We start from the raw sequence: 18,820 nt of genomic DNA on the forward strand, positions 1-18,820 counted from the left end.
AGAGTATCCCCAAAGTGTCTTGAACCTTGAAGAGTTTGTTCCACCAAAAGAAGTTATTCCCTCACCAGATGATAGGAGATGGCTAGCTGATTGGGCTGGTGCCCAATCACTGGGACCTCTACCGATCCTGAGAACTATGGTCCTAAAGGTCCTCAAATGAGTGAAGCAGCAGTTCAACATGCATGCTGCCGCTCCATTCATTTCAATGCGAATGCAGTAGATAGCTAAGTGCTTGAACTAGCTATCGTGGTAGTCCTATTTAAATGAATGGCATGGAGATGCACGCCATTCATTCAGGGACCTTCAGAACCCCTGTTCTCGTTACCAGCAGGGGTCTCAGCGGTCGGAAACGTTTTGCATTAAACTCCATTCTATGCAGGGGATTTAGAGGTTTGCATAATAGAAGCCCCAACCATTATAAAGTGCAGACATTCACTTTAAGGTACAAAGAAGAACATGTTGCCATATAGAATGATCCTAATTTAAAGTGGTTGTCCCATCTTAGCACCTTCTGGCTGAGATGCAAAGGCTGCATCTGGTTTCCTGATCATCTTGTAGGACTAGAACCAGCAGGTTGTCCCTTGTAGTTGTGACCTGTCATAAAATACTGTTGTACAATCTAGAACTCTTTTTCACTCTGACATTCATGTTCCTTATTTAACCCCCAAAATATATATATATATGTGTATATTTTTCGCTCTATAAGATGCACTGAATCCATGCATCTTATAAAGTGAACGTACTGAAATTTGGACCCGGGCGGCAGCTGTGTGATAAAGATTGCATATCCTTGGATCTACCCTTGGATCGTGCATCATTGGCCTAAGTATGCCTCTTTAATATTTGTGGTCGTACTGCTGTCTATTCATCGTATAAAGATTGCATATCCTTGTCACACAGCTGCCAGCCAGATCTGCTCCATAACATGGGGGGAGAGCAGTTCCTCTCCACTGATAGGTAATTAGCACCGGCGGGAACTGTTGCTGTTCCCCTTCCTCCACCAATAAGCTTCCTCCCGCTGTACCACAAGCGCCGCTACTTCTAATCTACTGTATGTGCCTAGACATTTGATATCAATGTCTAATGGAAAAACAGCTTGAAAAGTTACACTAAATTGGTTAAACCTACACAAATATCTCTACAAAGCCCCTCCCCCCACACCTCAGGTTGCACATGTTGCACTATTTGATATGATATGCTTCTGGGGTCCAAATTCTTAGTTAGAGTTTAAGCCGAACTTGGGAGATTAACGTCAAACCACATAGCTAGGGATGTGATCCAAAGTTATCTGTTTATTGATTGACATGCAGCAGTTTTTATAGGGTCACATGCTTCAATTACAATAATTCAAATCTATTATATTTCATTTATTAACATTGGTTGATGAAACATAAACATAATATGAATATGCAAGATAAGGAATTTGACATCTAAGATGCTAGGCAAACGCATGCAGGCGCATAAGCAATCATATATGATAAACTTCTTGAAACAGCAAATCTAAACAATAAGTTGTTTAGAGGGAATGTTTAGGAACATATGTGAACATCTAGTAACATGTCAGTTTGACCCACTGACCAGTCTAAAGGCCACATCTACTGCAGCTATGGCCTTAGTGATTCACTCAAGGCTTTTTGAATAACCATTTAATATTCTTAAAACCTCAAGAAAGAGGACAAATGAAAAAAGTGAAAAGAAGCACAGAAGATGGCTACTGGTTCACAAAGTGGCTACGCGTAGGATAGAACATAGAGTCATATTCATTTCACTAACACACATAACCTACAATGTTCTTGTTCCTGCACATTCTTCTCTTGTTGACTGTTTTGTATTCTGAAGCATCTTGATTTCTTGTATATCTGTATTCTTCTGGTGTCTCTGTATTGGGGGTGGGAAGTTTATAGCACAGTAATATATGCTTGTCTGCCATAGAATTACAATGAAAGGTCCGTCTGACCTCTTCTGTAGATCTACACTAGATCCATGCAGTCAAACGGTGTTCACCTAGAAAGAAAAGGGTGACTGAACATTCCCAGTCTGTCGAGTACAGAATTAAGCATACTGTGAAACACTGAATGATTAGTATATGAGAATCGTCTAAACAGGCCGCCTGAGCACTAACTAGCAGGTAATGACGTCACCGGCTTGTTCCGTCGGACAAACAAGAATCTTTGTGTCTAAAAGGGCCATTACATTATTAACTGTGAGTCATCGATGAAGCTCAGACTTGAAGTGCTCTCCTGGATGCTGTGTGCACTCCCTGATCAGGAGAGGAATTTATTTTGTATCTTTTGTAATTACACTTATAGAAAGATGTTTCTGTATTTTACATTTTTGTAGATTTTTAAATTTTTTTATTCTGGTTTTTAAATTGCCGAAAAATTGGGATTTTATTCTTTCAATTGCCTTCTGAACCCTGATTATCATTACAATAAACCCCAAAGGGGTCCATTATTTTCTCAAAACACACATATATTAAATGAAAAAAAAAACCATTCTATTCACTCAGTATTTTGTATCCTTCCACAATGAAGAGCAGATGAGATTTGGTGGCTTCTTAAGCCGGAGGAAGGACCGTGCATGCAGCGTTGTTCCAGTCAAATCAGCCATACAGTACTTTGAAAGTTTGTGAACCCTTCAGAATTTTAACCCTTGGATTCTCCTCCAAGCGGCTTGTACTGTTAACTCTGTGGAAATTCTGCAGCGTTTACTGCCTGTGTGAAGGCAACCGTAGGCTTTATTCACACAGGCGCTGCTATTTTTGGCCGCGATGTGGCTGAAAATTGCGTTAACGAGAGGCAGCCGCGACCAAGTCGTGGCTGCATCTCTCGTTTTAATGCACATTCAGGCAGCCGGCAAGGGAGGGGGAAGTCATTTTAGCCGAGCCGCTGATAAATTCCCTCCCAACTCCCTTTTCCGGCAGCTGTCATAGGTTCCCATAGGAGTCTATGGGACCAGTCAAAGTATACCGGCAAAAGATAGGTCCAGACCTATCTTTTCTGGACGTTCGATTTTACGCACCAAAAAAATCGCCCATCTAAACAAGTGCATTGGAATCCAATGTTTGAGATAATCGCGATTTTCAGACAGCGTTTTATGGCGGCAAAATAGCCACCCCAAAACACTCGGACGAAGGAGCCCTTAAGCTGCCTTTACATGAGCGTATATACACAGCTATTTACGCGTGTAAATAGGCCGGGCCAGCTGAATGCATTGAATCCAATGCAAAATGTTCGGGTGTTCGTTATTCGTAACGAACTTCCCGTGATGCTCGAGGGTTCGTTTCGAACAACGAACCCCATTGAAGTCAATGGGCGACCAGAACATTTTTGTATTTCGCCGATGCTCGCTAAGGTTTTCATGTGTGAAAATCTGGGCAATTCAGGAAAGTGATGGGAATGACACAGTGACGGATAGGGCAGGCGAGGGGCTACATGTTGGGCTGCATCTCAAGTTCCCAGGTCCCACTATTAAGCCACAATACCGGCAAGAGTGGGCCCCCCCCCCATCCCAACAACTTTTACTTCTGAAAAGCCCTCATTAGCATGGCATACCTTTGCTAAGCACCACACTACCTCCAACAAAGCACAATCACTGCCTGCATGACACTCCACTGACACTTCTCCTGGGTTACATGCTGCCCAACCGCCCCCCCCTCCCCCCCACAGCGCACACCAAAGTGTCCCTGCGCAGCCTTCAGCTGCCCTCATGCCACACCACGCTCATGTCTATTTTGAATTGCGTCTGCCATGACGAGGGACCGCAGGCACACACTGCAGAGGTTGGCACGGCTAGGCAGCGACCCTCTTTAAAAGTGGCGGAGCGATAGCCCACAATGCTGTACAGAAGCAATGAGAAATAGAATCCTGTGCCACCGCCATCAGGAGCTGCACACGTGGGCATAGCAATGGGGAACCTATGTGCCACACACTATTCATTCTGTCAAGGTGTCTGCATGCCCCAGTCAGACCGGGCTTTTTAATTCATAGACACAGGCAGGTACAACTCCCTATTGTGAAGTCCCTGTCGACCCACAGCATGGGTGGCTCCCTGGAACCCACCGGCGGTACACAGAAATATCCCATTGCATTGCCCAACACAGCTGAGGTAGTAATGTCGTGCTTAATGCAGGTGGGCTTCGGCCCACACTGCATGCCCCAGTCTGACTGGGGTTCTTTATAAGTGTACAGATGTAGTAAAAACTCCGTGTGCACCTACAGCATGGGTGGGTGCCAGGAAGCCACCGGCGGTACATAGAAATATCCCATTGCATTGCCCAACACAGCTGAGGTAGTAATGTTGTGCTTAACCCTTTCCAATCCAATTTGTATATGGTTTTCCTAGGGGGCTTACTCTTTTTCTGCTGTTATACAACGGCGCTATATGCTGGCTAAAGCCAGTACTGCATGAGCTGACACGTAGGATAGGCTCCGACAGCAGAGAGGCTGGCAATATACAGTAAGAGAACCCCGACGGACGTCTACCAACAACGGAGCTGTACAGCCTTAAACCCTAATGTCTTCACAGGTCACACAGTGGACTGGAAAGGGTTAATGCAGGTGGGTTTCGGCCCACACTGCATGCCCCAGTCAGACTGGGGTTCTTTACAAGTGGACACATGTAGGTTTAACTCCCTGTGGACCCACTGCCTGGGTGGGTGCCAGGAAGCCACCGGCGGTACATAGAAATATCCCATTGCATTGCCCAACACAGCTGAGGTAGTAATGTCGTGCGTAATACAGGTGGGCTTCGGCCCACACTGCATGCCCCAGTCAGACGGGTTCTTTAGAAGTGTACAGATGTATTAAAAACTCAGTGTGCACCTACAGCATGGGTGGCTCCCTGGAACCCACCGGCGGTACATAAAAATATCCCATTGCATTGCCCAACACAGCTGAGGTAACGTCAGCTGTAATGCAGGTGGGCTAAAAATTAATTTGATTACACTGTAGGCGAGGGCCCACAAAAATTGCTGTATCAACAGTACTAATGTACATCCCAAAAATTGGCCATGGCCAGCCAAGAGGGCAGGTGAAACCCATTAATCGCTTTGGTTAATGTGGCTTAAGTGGTAACTAGGCCTGGAGGCAGCCCAGTGTAACGAAAAATTGGTTCAAGTTAAAGTTCCAATGCTTTTAAGCGCATTGAAACTTATAAAAATTGTTCTGAAAAATTATTTGAGTGAGCCTTGTGGCCCTAAGAAAAATTGCCCGTTCAGCGTGATTACGTGAGGTTTCAGGAGGAGGAGCAGGAGGAGGAGGAGGAGGAATATTAGACACAGATTGATGAAGCAGAAATGTCCCCGTTTTGGATGGTGAGAGAGAACGTAGCTTCCATCCGCGGGTGCAGCCTACGTATTGCTTACGTATCGCTGCTGTCCGCTGGTGGAGAACAGAAGTCTGGGGAAATCCAGCCTTTGTTCATCTTGATGAGTGTTAGCCTGTCGGCACTGTCGGTTGACAAGCGGCTACGCTTATCTGTGATGATTCCCCCAGCCGCACTAAACACCCTCTCCGACAACACGCTAGCCGCAGGACAAGCAAGCACCTCAAGGGCATACAGGGCTAGTTCAGGCCACGTGTCCAGCTTCGACACCCAGTAGTTGTAGGGGGCAGAGGCGTCACCAAGGATGGTCGTGCGATCCGCTACGTACTCCCTCACCATCCTTTTGCAGTGCTCCCGCCGACTCAGCCGTGACTGGGGAGCGGTGACACAGTCTTGGTGGGGAGCCATAAAGCTGGCCAGGCCCTTAAAGACTGTTGCACTGCCTGGGATGTACATGCTGCTCGATCTACGCACATCCCCTGCAACATGGCCCTCGGAACTGCGCCTTCTGCCACTAGCGCTGTCGGCTGGGAATTTTACCATCAGCTTGTCCGCAAGGGTCCTGTGGTATAGCAACACTCTCGAACCCCTTTCCTCTTCGGGAATCAGAGTGGGCAGGTTCTCCTTATACCGTGGATCGAGCAGTGTGTACACCCAGTAATCCGTAGTGGCCAGAATGCGTGCAACGCGAGGGTCACGAGAAAGGCATCCTAACATGAAGTCAGCCATGTGTGCCAGGGTACCTGTACGCAACACATGGCTGTCTTCACTAGGAAGATCACTTTCAGGATCCTCCTCCTCCTCCTCCTCCTCCTCCTCCTCAGGCCATACACGCTGAAAGGATGACAGGCAATCAGCCGGTGTACCATCAGCAGCGGCCCAAGCTGTCTCTTCCCCCTCCTCCTCATCCTCCTCATGCTCCTCCTCCTCCTCCTGTACGCGCTGAGAAATAGACAGGAGGGTGCCCTGACTATCCAGCGGCATACTGTCTTCCCCCGCCCCCGTTTCCGAGCGCAAAGCAGCTGCCTTTATGGTTTGCAGGGAATTTCTCAAGATGCATAGCAGAGGAATGGTGACGCTAATGATTGTAGCATCGCCGCTCACCACCTGGGTAGACTCCTCAAAATTACCAAGGACATGGCAGATGTCTGCCAACCAGGCCCACTCTTCTGAAAGGAATTGAGGAGGCTGACTCCCACTGCGCCGCCCATGTTGGAGTTGGTATTCGACTATAGCTCTACGCTGTTCAACATGTGGAGCGTAGAGTTCCACCGTGTGGGCACGTCGCACAGCAGTCGGTGCACTGGCAGCTTAAAGTGATGTTGCAGGGTGCGCAGGGTGGCAGCGTCCGTGTGGGACTTGCGGAAATGTGCGCAGAGCCGGCGCGCCTTTACGAGCAGGTCTGACAAGCGTGGGTAGCTTTTCAGAAAGCGCTGAACCACCAAATTAAAGACGTGGGCCAGGCATGGCACGTGCGTGAGGCTGCCGAGCTGCAGAGCCGCCACCAGGTTACGGCCGTTGTCACACACGACCATGCCCGGTTGGAGGCTCAGCGGCGCAAGCCAGCGGTCGGTCTGCTGTGTCAGACCCTGCAGCAGTTCGTGGGCCGTGTGCCTCTTATCGCCTAAGCTGAGTAGTTTCAGCACGGCCTGCTGACGCTTGCCCACCGCTGTGCTGCCACACCGCGCGACACCGACTGCTGGCGACATGCTGCTGCTAACACATCTTGATTGTGAGACAGAGGAGGAGGAGGAGGAGGAGGGTGCTTTAGTGGAGGAAGCATACACCTCCGCAGATACCAGCACCGAGCTGGGGCCCGCAATTCTGGGGGTGGGTAGGACGTGAGCGGTCCCAGGCTCTGACTCTGTCCCAGCCTCCACTAAATTCACCCAATGTGCCGTCAGGGAGATGTAGTGGCCCTGCCCGCCTGTGCTTGTCCACGTGTCCGTAGTTAAGTGGACCGTGGCAGTAACCGCGTTGGTGAGGGCGCGCACAATGTTGCGGGAGACGTGGTCGTGCAGGGCTGGGACGGCACATCGGGAAAAGTAGTGGCGACTGGGAACTGAGTAGCGCGGGGCCGCCGCCTCCATGATACTTTTGAAGGACTCCGTTTCCACAACCCTATACGGCAGCATCTCAAGGCTGATGAATTTTGCGATGCGGACGGTTAACGTTTGAGCGTGCGGGTGCGTGGCGGCGTACTTGCGCTTGCGCTCGAACACTTGCGCAAGCGACGGCTGAACGGTGCGCTGAACTACACTGCTGGATGGGGCCGAGGATAGCGGAGATGAGGGTGTGGGTGCAGGCCATGAGGCGGTAGTGCCTGTGTCCTGAGAGGGGGGTTGCATCTCAGTGGCAGGTTGGGGCACAGGGGGAGAGGCAGGGGTGCAAACCGGAGGCGGTGAACGGCCTTTGTCCCACCTTGCGGGGTGCTTGGCCATCATATGTCTGCGCATGGTGGTGGTGGTGAGGCTGTTGGTGTTGGCTCCCCGGCTGAGCTTTGCGCGACAAAGGTTGCACACCACTGTTCGTCGGTCGTCAGGCGTCTCTGTGAAAAACTGCCAGACCTTAGAGCACCTCGGCCTCCGCAGGGTGGCATGGCGCGAGGGGGCGCTTTGGGAAACACTTGGTGGATTATTCGGTCTGGCCCTGCCTCTACCCCTGGCCCTGGACACCGCACTGCCTCTTGCAACCTGCCCTGCTGATGCCCTTGACTCCCCCTCTGAAGACCTGTCCTCCTGAGTAAGCGTTGCACACCAGGTGGGGTCAGTCACCTCATCGTCCTGCTGCTCTTCCTCCGAATCCTCTGTGCGCTGCTCCCTGGGACTTACTGCCCTTACTACTACCTCACTGCAAGACAACTGTGTCTGATCGTCATCGTCCTCCTGACCCACAGAAAGTTGTTGAGACAGTTGGCGGAAGTCCCCAGCCTCTTCCCCCGGACCCCGGGAACTTTCGAATGGTTGGGCATCAGTGACGATAAACTCCTCTGGTGGGAGAGGAACCGCTGCTGCCCAATCTAAGCAGGGGCCCGAGAACAGTTCCTGGGAGTGCTCCCGCTCCTGAGCAGGTGTTATTGTAGTGGAGTGAGGAGGCTGGGAGGAAGGAGGAGCAGCAGACAGAGGATTCGGATTGGCAGCAGTGGACGGCGCAGAACTGCGGGTAGACGATAGGTTGCTCGAAGCACTTTCTGCCATCCAGGACAGGACCTGCTCACACTGCTCATTTTCTAATAACCGTCTCCCGCGTGGACCCATTAATTGGGCGATGAATGTGGGGACGCCAGAAACGTGCCTCTCTCCTAATCGCGCAGTAGTCGGCTGCGACACACCTGGATCAGGAGCTTGGCCTGTGCCCACACCCTGACTTGGCCCTCCGCGTCCTCGGCCGCGTCCACGTCCTCTAGGCCTACCCCTACCCCTCAGCATGCTGTATTACCAGTGATTTGATTTCACAGGCAGGAAATAAATTGGCGCAAGACTGCAGGCCAAATATAATTTTTGCCCTTTTTGGAAAACGAAAGGCCCCACTGCCTCTAGTGAATGAATTATCTAAGTTTAATAACTGTGCTGTGTCCCTGCTTATGTGTCACAGAACGTGAGGGTAGCAGAGTTATTATAACTCTTGGAGAGCAGGTATTTTTTTCCCAATTAAGGAAAGCAAATGGCGAAGCCAGCAGTAAAGCGTAGCTGGGTGCGTATGATTTAGCACTGTTCTTCACGCAGCTCACACGTCTCCACCGCCCGTAAGGACGGACAGAGGCTGGACAAATAGATTTGTTTTCAGTTTTTTCCCACCAACAGGCAGCACTGCGTATATTCAATGAACATGAGAAGTTTAATAACTGTGCTGTGTCCCTGCTTATGTGTCACAGAACGTGAGGGTAGCAGAGTTATTATAACTCTGGCAGAGCAGGTATTTTTTTTCCCAATTAAGGAAAGCAAATGGCGAAGCCAGCAGTAAAGCGTAGCTGGGTGCGTATGATTTAGCAATGTTTTTCACGCAGCTCACACGTCTCCACAGGCGTAAGGACGGACAGAGGCTGGACAAATAGATTTGTTTTCAGTTTTTTCCCACCAACAGGCAGCACTGCGTATATTCAATGAACATGAGAAGTTTAATAACTGTGCTGTGTCCCTGCTTATGTGTCACAGAACGTGAGGGTAGCAGAGTTATTATAACTCTGGCAGAGCAGGTATTTTTTTCCCAATTAAGGAAAGCAAATGGCGAAGCCAGCAGTAAAGCGTAGCTGGGTGCGTATGATTTAGCAATGTTTTTCACGCAGCTCACACGTCTCCACAGGCGTAAGGACGGACAGAGGCTGGACAAATAGATTTGTTTTCAGTTTTTTCCCACCAACAGGCAGCACTGCGTATATTCAATGAACATGAGAAGTTTAATAACTGTGCTGTGTCCCTGCTTATGTGTCACAGAACGTGAGGGTAGCAGAGTTATTATAACTCTGGCAGAGCAGGTATTTTTTTCCCAATTAAGGAAAGCAAATGGCGAAGCCAGCAGTAAAGCGTAGCTGGGTGCGTATGATTTAGCAATGTTTTTCACGCAGCTCACACGTCTCCACAGGCGTTAGGACGGACAGAGGCTGGACAAATAGATTTGTTTTCAGTTTTTTCCCACCAACAGGCAGCACTGCATATATTCAATGAACATGAGAAGTTTAATAACTGTGCTGTGTCCCTGCTTATGTGTCACAGAACGTGAGGGTAGCAGAGTTATTATAACTCTGGCAGAGCAGGTATTTTTTTCCCAATTAAGGAAAGCAAATGGCGAAGCCAGCAGTAAAGCGTAGCTGGGTGCATATGATTTAGCAATGTTTTTCACGCAGCTCACACGTCTCCACCGCCCGTAAGGACGGACAGAGGCTGGACAAATAGATTTGTTTTCAGTTTTTTCCCACCAACAGGCAGCACTGCGTATATTCTATGAATAATAACTGTGTTGTGGCCCTGCCTATACAATTCTTTCCCTGCAGTATCAATGGAGGGTGGAATGCTCTGCAGAGGCGATTTTGAGAAGCCCAAAAAAAATGCAGCACAGCTAACAGCAGCCTGGACAGTACTGCACACGGATAAATATGGCCCTAGAAAGGACCGTTGAGGTTCTTGAAGGCTACACTCACTCCTAACACTCTCCCTGCCTATGCAGCACTTCTGTCCCTAATGCCAGGTGCAACGGTCTGCAGAGGCGATTTTGAGAAAAAAAAAAATCCCACTGCTAACAGCAGCCAACACACAGCTATCAGTGGCCCTAATAAGGACCTTTGGGGGGTCTTGAAGCCTACACTAACTACCAATTCTTTCCCTACAGCAGCTCCGGTATAAACAGCACTGTCCCTCATCTAACTCACACCGCATCTGAGGCGAGCCGCGGGAGGGGCCGACTTTTATATTAGGCGAACACCTGATCTCGCCAGCCACTCACAGCAGGGGGGTGGTATAGGGCTTAAACGTTGCAGGGGGAAGTTGTAATGCCTTCCCTGTCTTTCAATTGGCCAGAAAAGCGCGCTAACGTCTCAGGGAAGGAAGTGAAAGTAACCAGAACACCGCATGGTGTTCGTTACGAATAACGAACATCCCGAACACCCTAATATTCGCACGAATATCAAGCTCGGACGAACGCGTTCGCTCATCTCTACAATGCATTGTTTCTGATGGCTGGCAATTTATGCAGGTAAGTAGCTGTGTATATACGCCTGTGTGAATGCAGCCTAAGGATTTCCAGTTAATTGGAAGGTGAAATTAGAATCAGGTGTCTTCAATGAATGACAATCGGGTATGAGTGGGAGAGCGGTTTTATGTAAAGAACAGGAGTCCATCAAAGTCTGATCTTTATTCATTGGTGGAAGTGCTTAATGGCAGGAACAAAGGAGATTTCTGAGGACAGTGGAAGAGTTGCTGATGGTCACTAGGCTGGAGCGCTTAGACTCCAACGATCCACAATCAGACAGATTGTGTACAAGTGGAGGAAATTTGAGACCTTTGTTGCCCTTCCCAGGAGTGGTTGTCCAACAAATATCACACCAGGAGAAAAAACGTATAATAGTCCACCAGGTCAAAAAAGAACCCAAGGTAACGTCTAAGGAGCTAAAGGGCTTTTTCACATTAGCTAATGTTTATGAGTCCACCATCCGGAGGACACTGAACAACAATGGTGTGGATGGCAGGATTGTAAGGTGAAAGCCGCTGCTCTCCAAAAAACATTGCTGCCAATCTGCAGTTTGCTAAAGATCACCGGGACAAGCCAGAAGGCTATTGGAGCAAAGTTTTGTGGATGGATGAGACCAAAATAAAGCTATTGGGCTTAAATGAATAGTGTTTTATGTTTGATAAAATAAAACAACGCTGCATTACAGCATAAAAACCTCCTACCCCCTGTGAAACCTGGTTGTGGTAGTACCCTGTTTCCCTGAAAATAAGACATACCCTGAAAATAAGACATAGCATGATTTTCCTGAATTCTTGAGGATGCAAAATGATTTTTCAGGCTTTTTGAGGATGCTTGAAATATAAGCCCTACTCCAAAATTAAGCCCTGCTAACAGTTAATTAAAAAGGTCAATTTAAATAGTGTCCAGGCAGCTATACATGTAAAAAAGTTAAACCTTTTTGAACAAAAATTAATATAAGACACTGTCTTATTTTCGGGGAAACATGGTATCATGGTTTGGGTCTGTTTTTGATGCTTCTGGGTCAGGACAGCTACTGCTCATTGATTGAGAATGAATTCTACTAGCAAATTCTAAAGGAAAATGTCAGGATAGCTGTCCGTGAGCTGAATCTTAACCCTTTCCAATCCACTGTCTGATGTCTTCAGACATTCTGATTGAAGGCTGTACAGCTCCGATGTTGGAAGACTGTATATTACTGGACATTCTGTTGTTGGGGGCCTCTTCAGCATGTCCCATTACTGCAGTACTCAAACTAGCCAGCAGATAGCGCCATTGAATAAATGCAGAAAGATTAAACCCCCTAGGAAACCCTGAATCCAAAACTGGATTGCAAAGGGTTAAGAGAATGGGGGTGATGCAGCAAGACTCAAAGCACAACAAGAGCTATGTACACAGCACTGGCTCGGCTGTTTCTGACAAGTGTTCGGAAACGGAGGGCTAGGTTTTTCCATCCTGGCCATGAAAGACCAAGATGGGAATACCTCTTGTACTCTCCTTCTTATATTGCATCCCCATCAGAGAGTCCACACATTCTCCGGTATACATACGCACCCCGTGTTTCCCCCCAAAATTGAAAGTAAATCTGATGTTTGAGCACAACATTTTAAAATACAATTTTTCGATATACCTTACAAACTGTACAATGAGAAGATGCATGCGTCCGTCAGTAACACGTGCTTTTCTTTACTGGTTAATTGGAAAATGTCTAAGAACAGTTTAAAAAGCAGTGAGTTCCCACCTGTATCCCGAGTAGTTGGGGCGCTTTGCTTCTACACTACATTTCAGAGGAAAATTGACTTCTAAATGGATCCCGGTGTCTTCAATGGAATCTTTTTGGAACCAAAAGTGATCAAAATAATCTTTTACGCTATAGAAAAACTTTTGTGTGTTTTGCCCAACAGTGGACGGCAGCTATTGATTTCTGTAGAGGAAATTGTCTGGGTATGATGTCAACTGGACAGGCCTGATTACAGCCTGAAAGGGGTGAAGTGATCCCAGGAGAGCTCGGATTCAGCCAAATATGTCCCCAAACTACTAAAATAATATGACGTGTTTTAACCCTTTTCAATCCACTGTTGGACGTCTTCCTACATTCTGATTGAAGCTTGTACAGCTCCAATGTCAGAAGACGTCCAACAGGGTATTCTTACCGTTTATTGCCAGCCACTCTGCTGTCGGAGCCTCTCTGGCGCGCACACACTGGCTTTAGCCAGCAGATGGTACCGTTGTAAAACAACAAAAAGAGAAAGCCTTTTAGGAAACCCTGAATCCAAAATTGGATTGGAAAGGGTTAAATCTAAAAAGGGACAAAAGCCGTATCATAAACTTGCTGCTAGTGAGGATGCTCTGATCGGTGTGGAACCGAACAGTGATTAGCCTCTACCATTGTGATAAAGCAGTAGCATGGATGCGGTTGCATTGCTCACAAGGACCTGTGGCGCAACTTTTATATTTGGGGACTAGTTTTTCCCCCAAGTAAAAGTACTGTGAAAGTAGAAGTAATCAGTTGTGATGCAGCAACCCAGACGGGTTAGCTGGTGCCGGAGTCGCTGGCAGGTCATACACCCTTGCTACCAGCACCTTCCCCGTAGGAAGATCATTGGACAGAGCAACTCAGTATTTGTGTTCAGAGTAACTGTGGCAATGTAGTGCTGAAGATGGCTTGGGCAGTGGGCTACGACCGTGAGTCATCGGCAACAGCCAGGGACTAATCAATTGAGACTACCCAGAGCTACAGGGTGAGCATGGGGACATGTCCTCCTTGCCTCTGGCGACCACTATCCCTCTCGGGCTTACTGCATAACTCTTGTAGTCGTCACACGGTTCCTCTCTCATTAGTCCTCACTGTCGTCTGACCAATGTTTGGTGGGAAGCCACCCCCTTTTATACCATGCCAGTGCTAACATTAATGTGCGTGGCATGGTTATGCCCTTGTGCTTGCATGAAGCTTATGTCACAGTCAAGTTCCTAACTAATATGCCAGCTGAAGCTGTAACTCCCCAATGCCATATTGGTTAGAGCATGACACAGCACTGGGAGCCATCGCATTCACATGGCTGACGACACCCAACTATACACCTCCTCTTGTGAGATCTCTGGACCATTCCTCCAAAATATCACCGACTGTCTGTCCGCTGTCTCTAATACTATATCCTCCCTTTTTCTCAAACTAAACCTCTCTAAAACTGACCTCCTTGACTTTCCACCTTCCAACCGACCTCCCCTCAACATCTCCATTCCAGTGTCTGGCACCATCATAACCCCCAGACAGCATGCCCGCTGCCTTGGGGTCTCACTGGACTCTGACCTCTCCTTTACCCCCCATATCCAATCTCTGGCCCAAACATGCCGCATGCACCTCAGAAATATTGCTAAAATACGGCCGTTCCTCACCACGGACACGCTAAAGACGCTCGTGGTAGCCCTCATCCACTCCCGACTTGACTACTGCAACTCGCTACTCATCGGCCTCCCCCGCACTAGACTCGCTCCACTCCAATCCATACTAAATGCAGCAGCTAGACTCATTTTTCTATCCAGTCGTTATTCAGACGCCTCTGCATTATGCCAGTCGCTGCATTGGCTGCCCATCCACTGCAGAACGAAATGTAAACTCCTCTACCTCACTCACAAAGCTCTGCATGGCGCTGCGCCATCATACATCGCCTCCCTACTGTCAGTACACCACTCAGCCCGCTCACTCCGATCGGCTAACACCCTCAGACTAAACACCCCTGTAATACGAACCTCACATGCTCGCCTACAGGACTTCACTAGAGCAGCACCCATCCTCTGGAACGCTCTACTCCAAGGCATCCGGACAATTCCCGATGCACGAAATTTCAGACATGCCGTAAAAACTCACCTCTTCAGGGAAGCATACCAAATCTCCTGACCTAGTCCCCCACTCCTGCTCATGGCGCCCCACCCCGTTTGCCTTCTAATAATTGATCTCCACATGAAATCCCCTATTGCCTGTGTTCCCCATGCCTTGCTCCCCCCCCCCGCCCCTTGCACCTCCTGTACTACCCCCACCCCATTTGTGTCAAACCCAATGTACCCCATATTGTGATTGGTGCATTGTTTTGCATTTATCCATGCCTGAAGCGCTGCGGAATAAGTTGGCGCTATACAAATAATTATTATTACCTCCCCTGTTTGTATGGGCGGCTTCACCCAAGCGCAGTTCTCTGTGTCCTGCCTGCATCAGACATTCACCCAGCATGCCATGGCATTGTGTTCTTGCTGCGTGCCGCTAATCGCCATGCACTATGCTGAAGTGTATGTAATATGTGCCAGGATAGAACATGCTGCCATCTTTATTGAGCACGTATTTTGCGCAATATATGTGAGCGGCAACATTGGAGCCTATGGCAGATTGGTACAGCGACTTACGCACACAAAACCCGCGCGGGTAATACGCTGCAGCAATACACTCGTGTGAAGTAGCCCTATGTTAGGAGGGGTTCAGCCCGAAGCACGTATCTATCGCTGGCTTTATTTCACATTTTATCCCGTTTCGTGACTTTTCACTGGAAAGTTGCGCCGCTATGCCAGGTGTTTGTATTCGCATACGGTACTTGCAGGGGCTGCACTGCACCAATGGTATCACAGGCAGCCCAATGCCCTTACATGTGGCCATATACCATAATCTGCCACTGAGGAATGGGGACACTTTAATAAGTGAGTAGATAATAAACCATGTATTCTACTCTTCACATTGGCCAGTATTGTCCTCGGGCTGCACCGGAAGCGCCGGCTCCAGTCCCCTCAGCGCTGGTACTGTGTCTGCTCACGGAACCCGCGCTCGGCTATTCTCGTCTCCCCATTGATTCCTATGGTCCACGCCTCGTCTATTTCCGGAACCATTCGGGCGACACTCGGTTATTCTCGTCTCTCCACTGATTCCAATAGGCCACGTCTCGTCTGTTTCCGGCACCATTCGGGCTGTCACTCGGCTATTTCCGTCTACGTTCGGATGTGTCAGTTCTCATCCCTCCGGCTCCTCCAGGCTTCCCAGCTCCTGGTATCTCCGGTGTTTTACCTTCAGCCGGTTCGCAGTCGCCCGTGAGATGCAGGCCATCAAATGCGTGGTGGTGGGAGACGGGTGAGTGCTTGCAGAGCAGCTGTGCGGGGAGCCGTCGGGTGTCCGGTGATGCAGAGGCGGAGCCCGGGTGTAAGGATCCTGTAGCATCGTGGCTGCACCCAGTAATGTCCATGCTATGTGCTGCAGGTGTATGGCTGCACATGTACAGCACACCCTGCATGTCTGCAGACATGTACCTGCTGGCAGCATGCTACACCATCTGCATGCACTACACATCTGCACACACAGGGGATGAATACATATGCAACATGGAGTGCAGTGGGGAGCTCTCCACCAGCTGTATGTGTGACCATGATGCCAGGGTACATCACAATTCTAGGTGATTTTACATAGAAGCCAAAGGGGCGTCCTCTATACAAATTAATCCCCCTATATAGTATATGTAATATATATATACAATATGTGTGTGTGTATCCTATATAAAGCCGCTCTCATCTGCCCTACACAACAGATCATTCAGATCAATGTTATCCCATTACAATGTGTGGAATTTAAAGGGGTTGTCTGGGACTTTTACTATTGCTGACCCATCCTTATGATCAGCTGATCGCCCGCTGGCAGGCTCTGGTAGCAGGTAGCGCTGTCCGTATAGCAGTTACCCGGTTTGATTCTGCAGGCACGGCTCCCACGGAATTCAATAGGAACTCCGCCTGTAGAGACACACCAGGCCGCTATAATGCTGATAGTGCTGGCTGTTTCCAGGCCCAGCGATCAGCTGATCGGCAGGGATCTCAAGCAGCGGACCACCACCGATCAGCTATTTCTGACCTACCCTAAAGATAGGTCATCAATAGTAGAAGTCCCAGAGTGCCCCTTTAAGTGATTTGTGACCAGGTAAGAATACAATACCTTGGTGACAAGTTCTATCAGTCCTGTTCTAAGTGTAGCCTGTTAGACTATATAGGGGATAATTATTGACCATACTCTGGATCTGAAACTTGTGACTCCACAGTCCGCGGTTGTCAGGGAACCCAAGTATAGGAAGCCACAGACCTCTGACCTACACTGTCCTATCAAAAGTAATTGGATACCCGAGTAAGAATCAGAAGTAGTATTTATTTCCATATGTTATTACTTAGTGGGGCTCTTTTGGCCCTAATGACATCAGATACTCTCTATCACATACTTTCTATTAACATCTGATACACTTTAGCTGGTATTTCCCTCAATTCGTCCTGCAAATGTCTGCCGAGTTCTCTCAAAAAAGATCTATCGGCTCGTCTACAATGGTACAAGGAGCGTCGTCATTGAATGGCTGAGGTATGGAAGAACATTCTATGGAGTGACAAAAGCACTTGTAATTGATTTGTATTGAGAGCTGCGCCTGCTACTATGATGCCAGCCGCTAAACAGAGGTTGGAACAGCGCTTCCACTCCGACCCCAGAGTATCCCAACGGGCACTGCCTGGAAAACCTGTTTAAGGTCAGCTGAGTGACTCCCACGTTGGGAATCATCTTCTTTCCCTGGTTGGGAATCACAGTTCTAGACAGTAATGTGCTGCCAACAATGTGGTAATACTCTGGGAATGGTCAGCCATACTTCCAACACGCGCCGTGTCGCACATCCAACATGTTTTTCATGGGTTTGAGGATATGGATGTTCCACAATTGGACGTATCTGAACTTTAATGAACATCTTTGAGACAAACTGGAATGTCGGGTCAGGAAATATGGACAGCGTCCATCTTTGAGAGAACTCGCCAGATGTTTGCAGGATGAATGGAGGGAAATAGCAGCTGAAGTGTATCAGACTTTTGTAGAAAGTATCCTACGGAGAGTATCCGATGTCATTAGGGCCCAAGGAGCCCCACCAGATATTAACATATGTAAGTAAATACTTTATTCTTGCTCAGGTGTCCAATTCTTTATGGTAGGATAGTGTTTGTCCTTCCATACGACAGTGTTACACATTCACGTTCCATTCATGCACATACTTAGTCTGAGTAGTTGTTATGTCTCTCCCCAGAGAGTAGTGAATCATACGGCCACATTCACACATGAGGTAGATGTTAGGGATACTCGATGCTGAGAATCCCGCAGATTTCTGGGTTTTCTGCTTATTCCACCCATTACACTGCAGCGGGTGGCATCTGTGGTAACATGCATATATGTGCTGCAGGAAGTTTCTGCCACGTATGAATGTGACCTAAGGGTTTTATCCCGACATGATGCTCTGCTCACATTGTATGGGGGGGATTGCCGTTAGCACCTGTCGCAAAGCATTATGGTTCCAAATTTTGAGACTATGCCTCTTATTACCATTTTACAGGTAAAATATGTGCTGCATATTTGCGCATCTGAGGGTGGGTTCACACGAGCGTGTTTTTGTGCGTGCATATGCATGCACAAAAACACGCTTGTATTTACAACACTGCATTCCCTATGCTGTGTGCACATGTCCGTGCTTTACAGGTGCGTGCCTGCAAAGATAGGACACGTGTGCACCATAGGGAATGCACGCATTGTTTTCAATGGAACCGCGACTGCTGCTGGCGGCTCCATGGAAAACAATGGTCTGCCAGCACCCCTGCATTCTTTTTCAGGGAAGGGCTTTACATATAAGCCCTTCCCTGAGAAAGAAAGATTTTAGTGTAAAAAAAAAATGCAGCCATTCTAATCTTCAATGGAGCCGTTGCTGTGCCGGCGGCTCTATTGAAGACAACGGTCTGCTGGCACCACTGAATTGTTTTTCAGGGAAGAGCT

General features: G+C 48.4%; 1 protein-coding gene across 4 annotated transcripts in view; it reads left to right on the forward strand.

Annotated features, from left to right (window-relative positions):
- RAC3 (Rac family small GTPase 3) overlaps positions 1–18,820 on the forward strand; it is a 52,076-nt gene that overhangs the window by 22,435 nt on the left and 10,821 nt on the right. The window contains exon 1 of one of the 4 annotated variants that reach the window (XM_066587963.1): positions 15,989–16,117. The exons of the other annotated variants lie outside the window; for them this stretch is intronic. Coding sequence (XP_066444060.1) covers positions 16,083–16,117 — 35 coding nt within the window. The 5' untranslated portion in view covers positions 15,989–16,082. Of the gene's footprint in view, positions 1–15,988; positions 16,118–18,820 lie in introns of those variants that run through there. 4 annotated transcript variants of the gene reach the window in all.

Source organism: Eleutherodactylus coqui, chromosome 13 (assembly GCF_035609145.1).
Source record: "Eleutherodactylus coqui strain aEleCoq1 chromosome 13, aEleCoq1.hap1, whole genome shotgun sequence".
Taxonomy (NCBI): domain Eukaryota; kingdom Metazoa; phylum Chordata; class Amphibia; order Anura; family Eleutherodactylidae; genus Eleutherodactylus; species Eleutherodactylus coqui.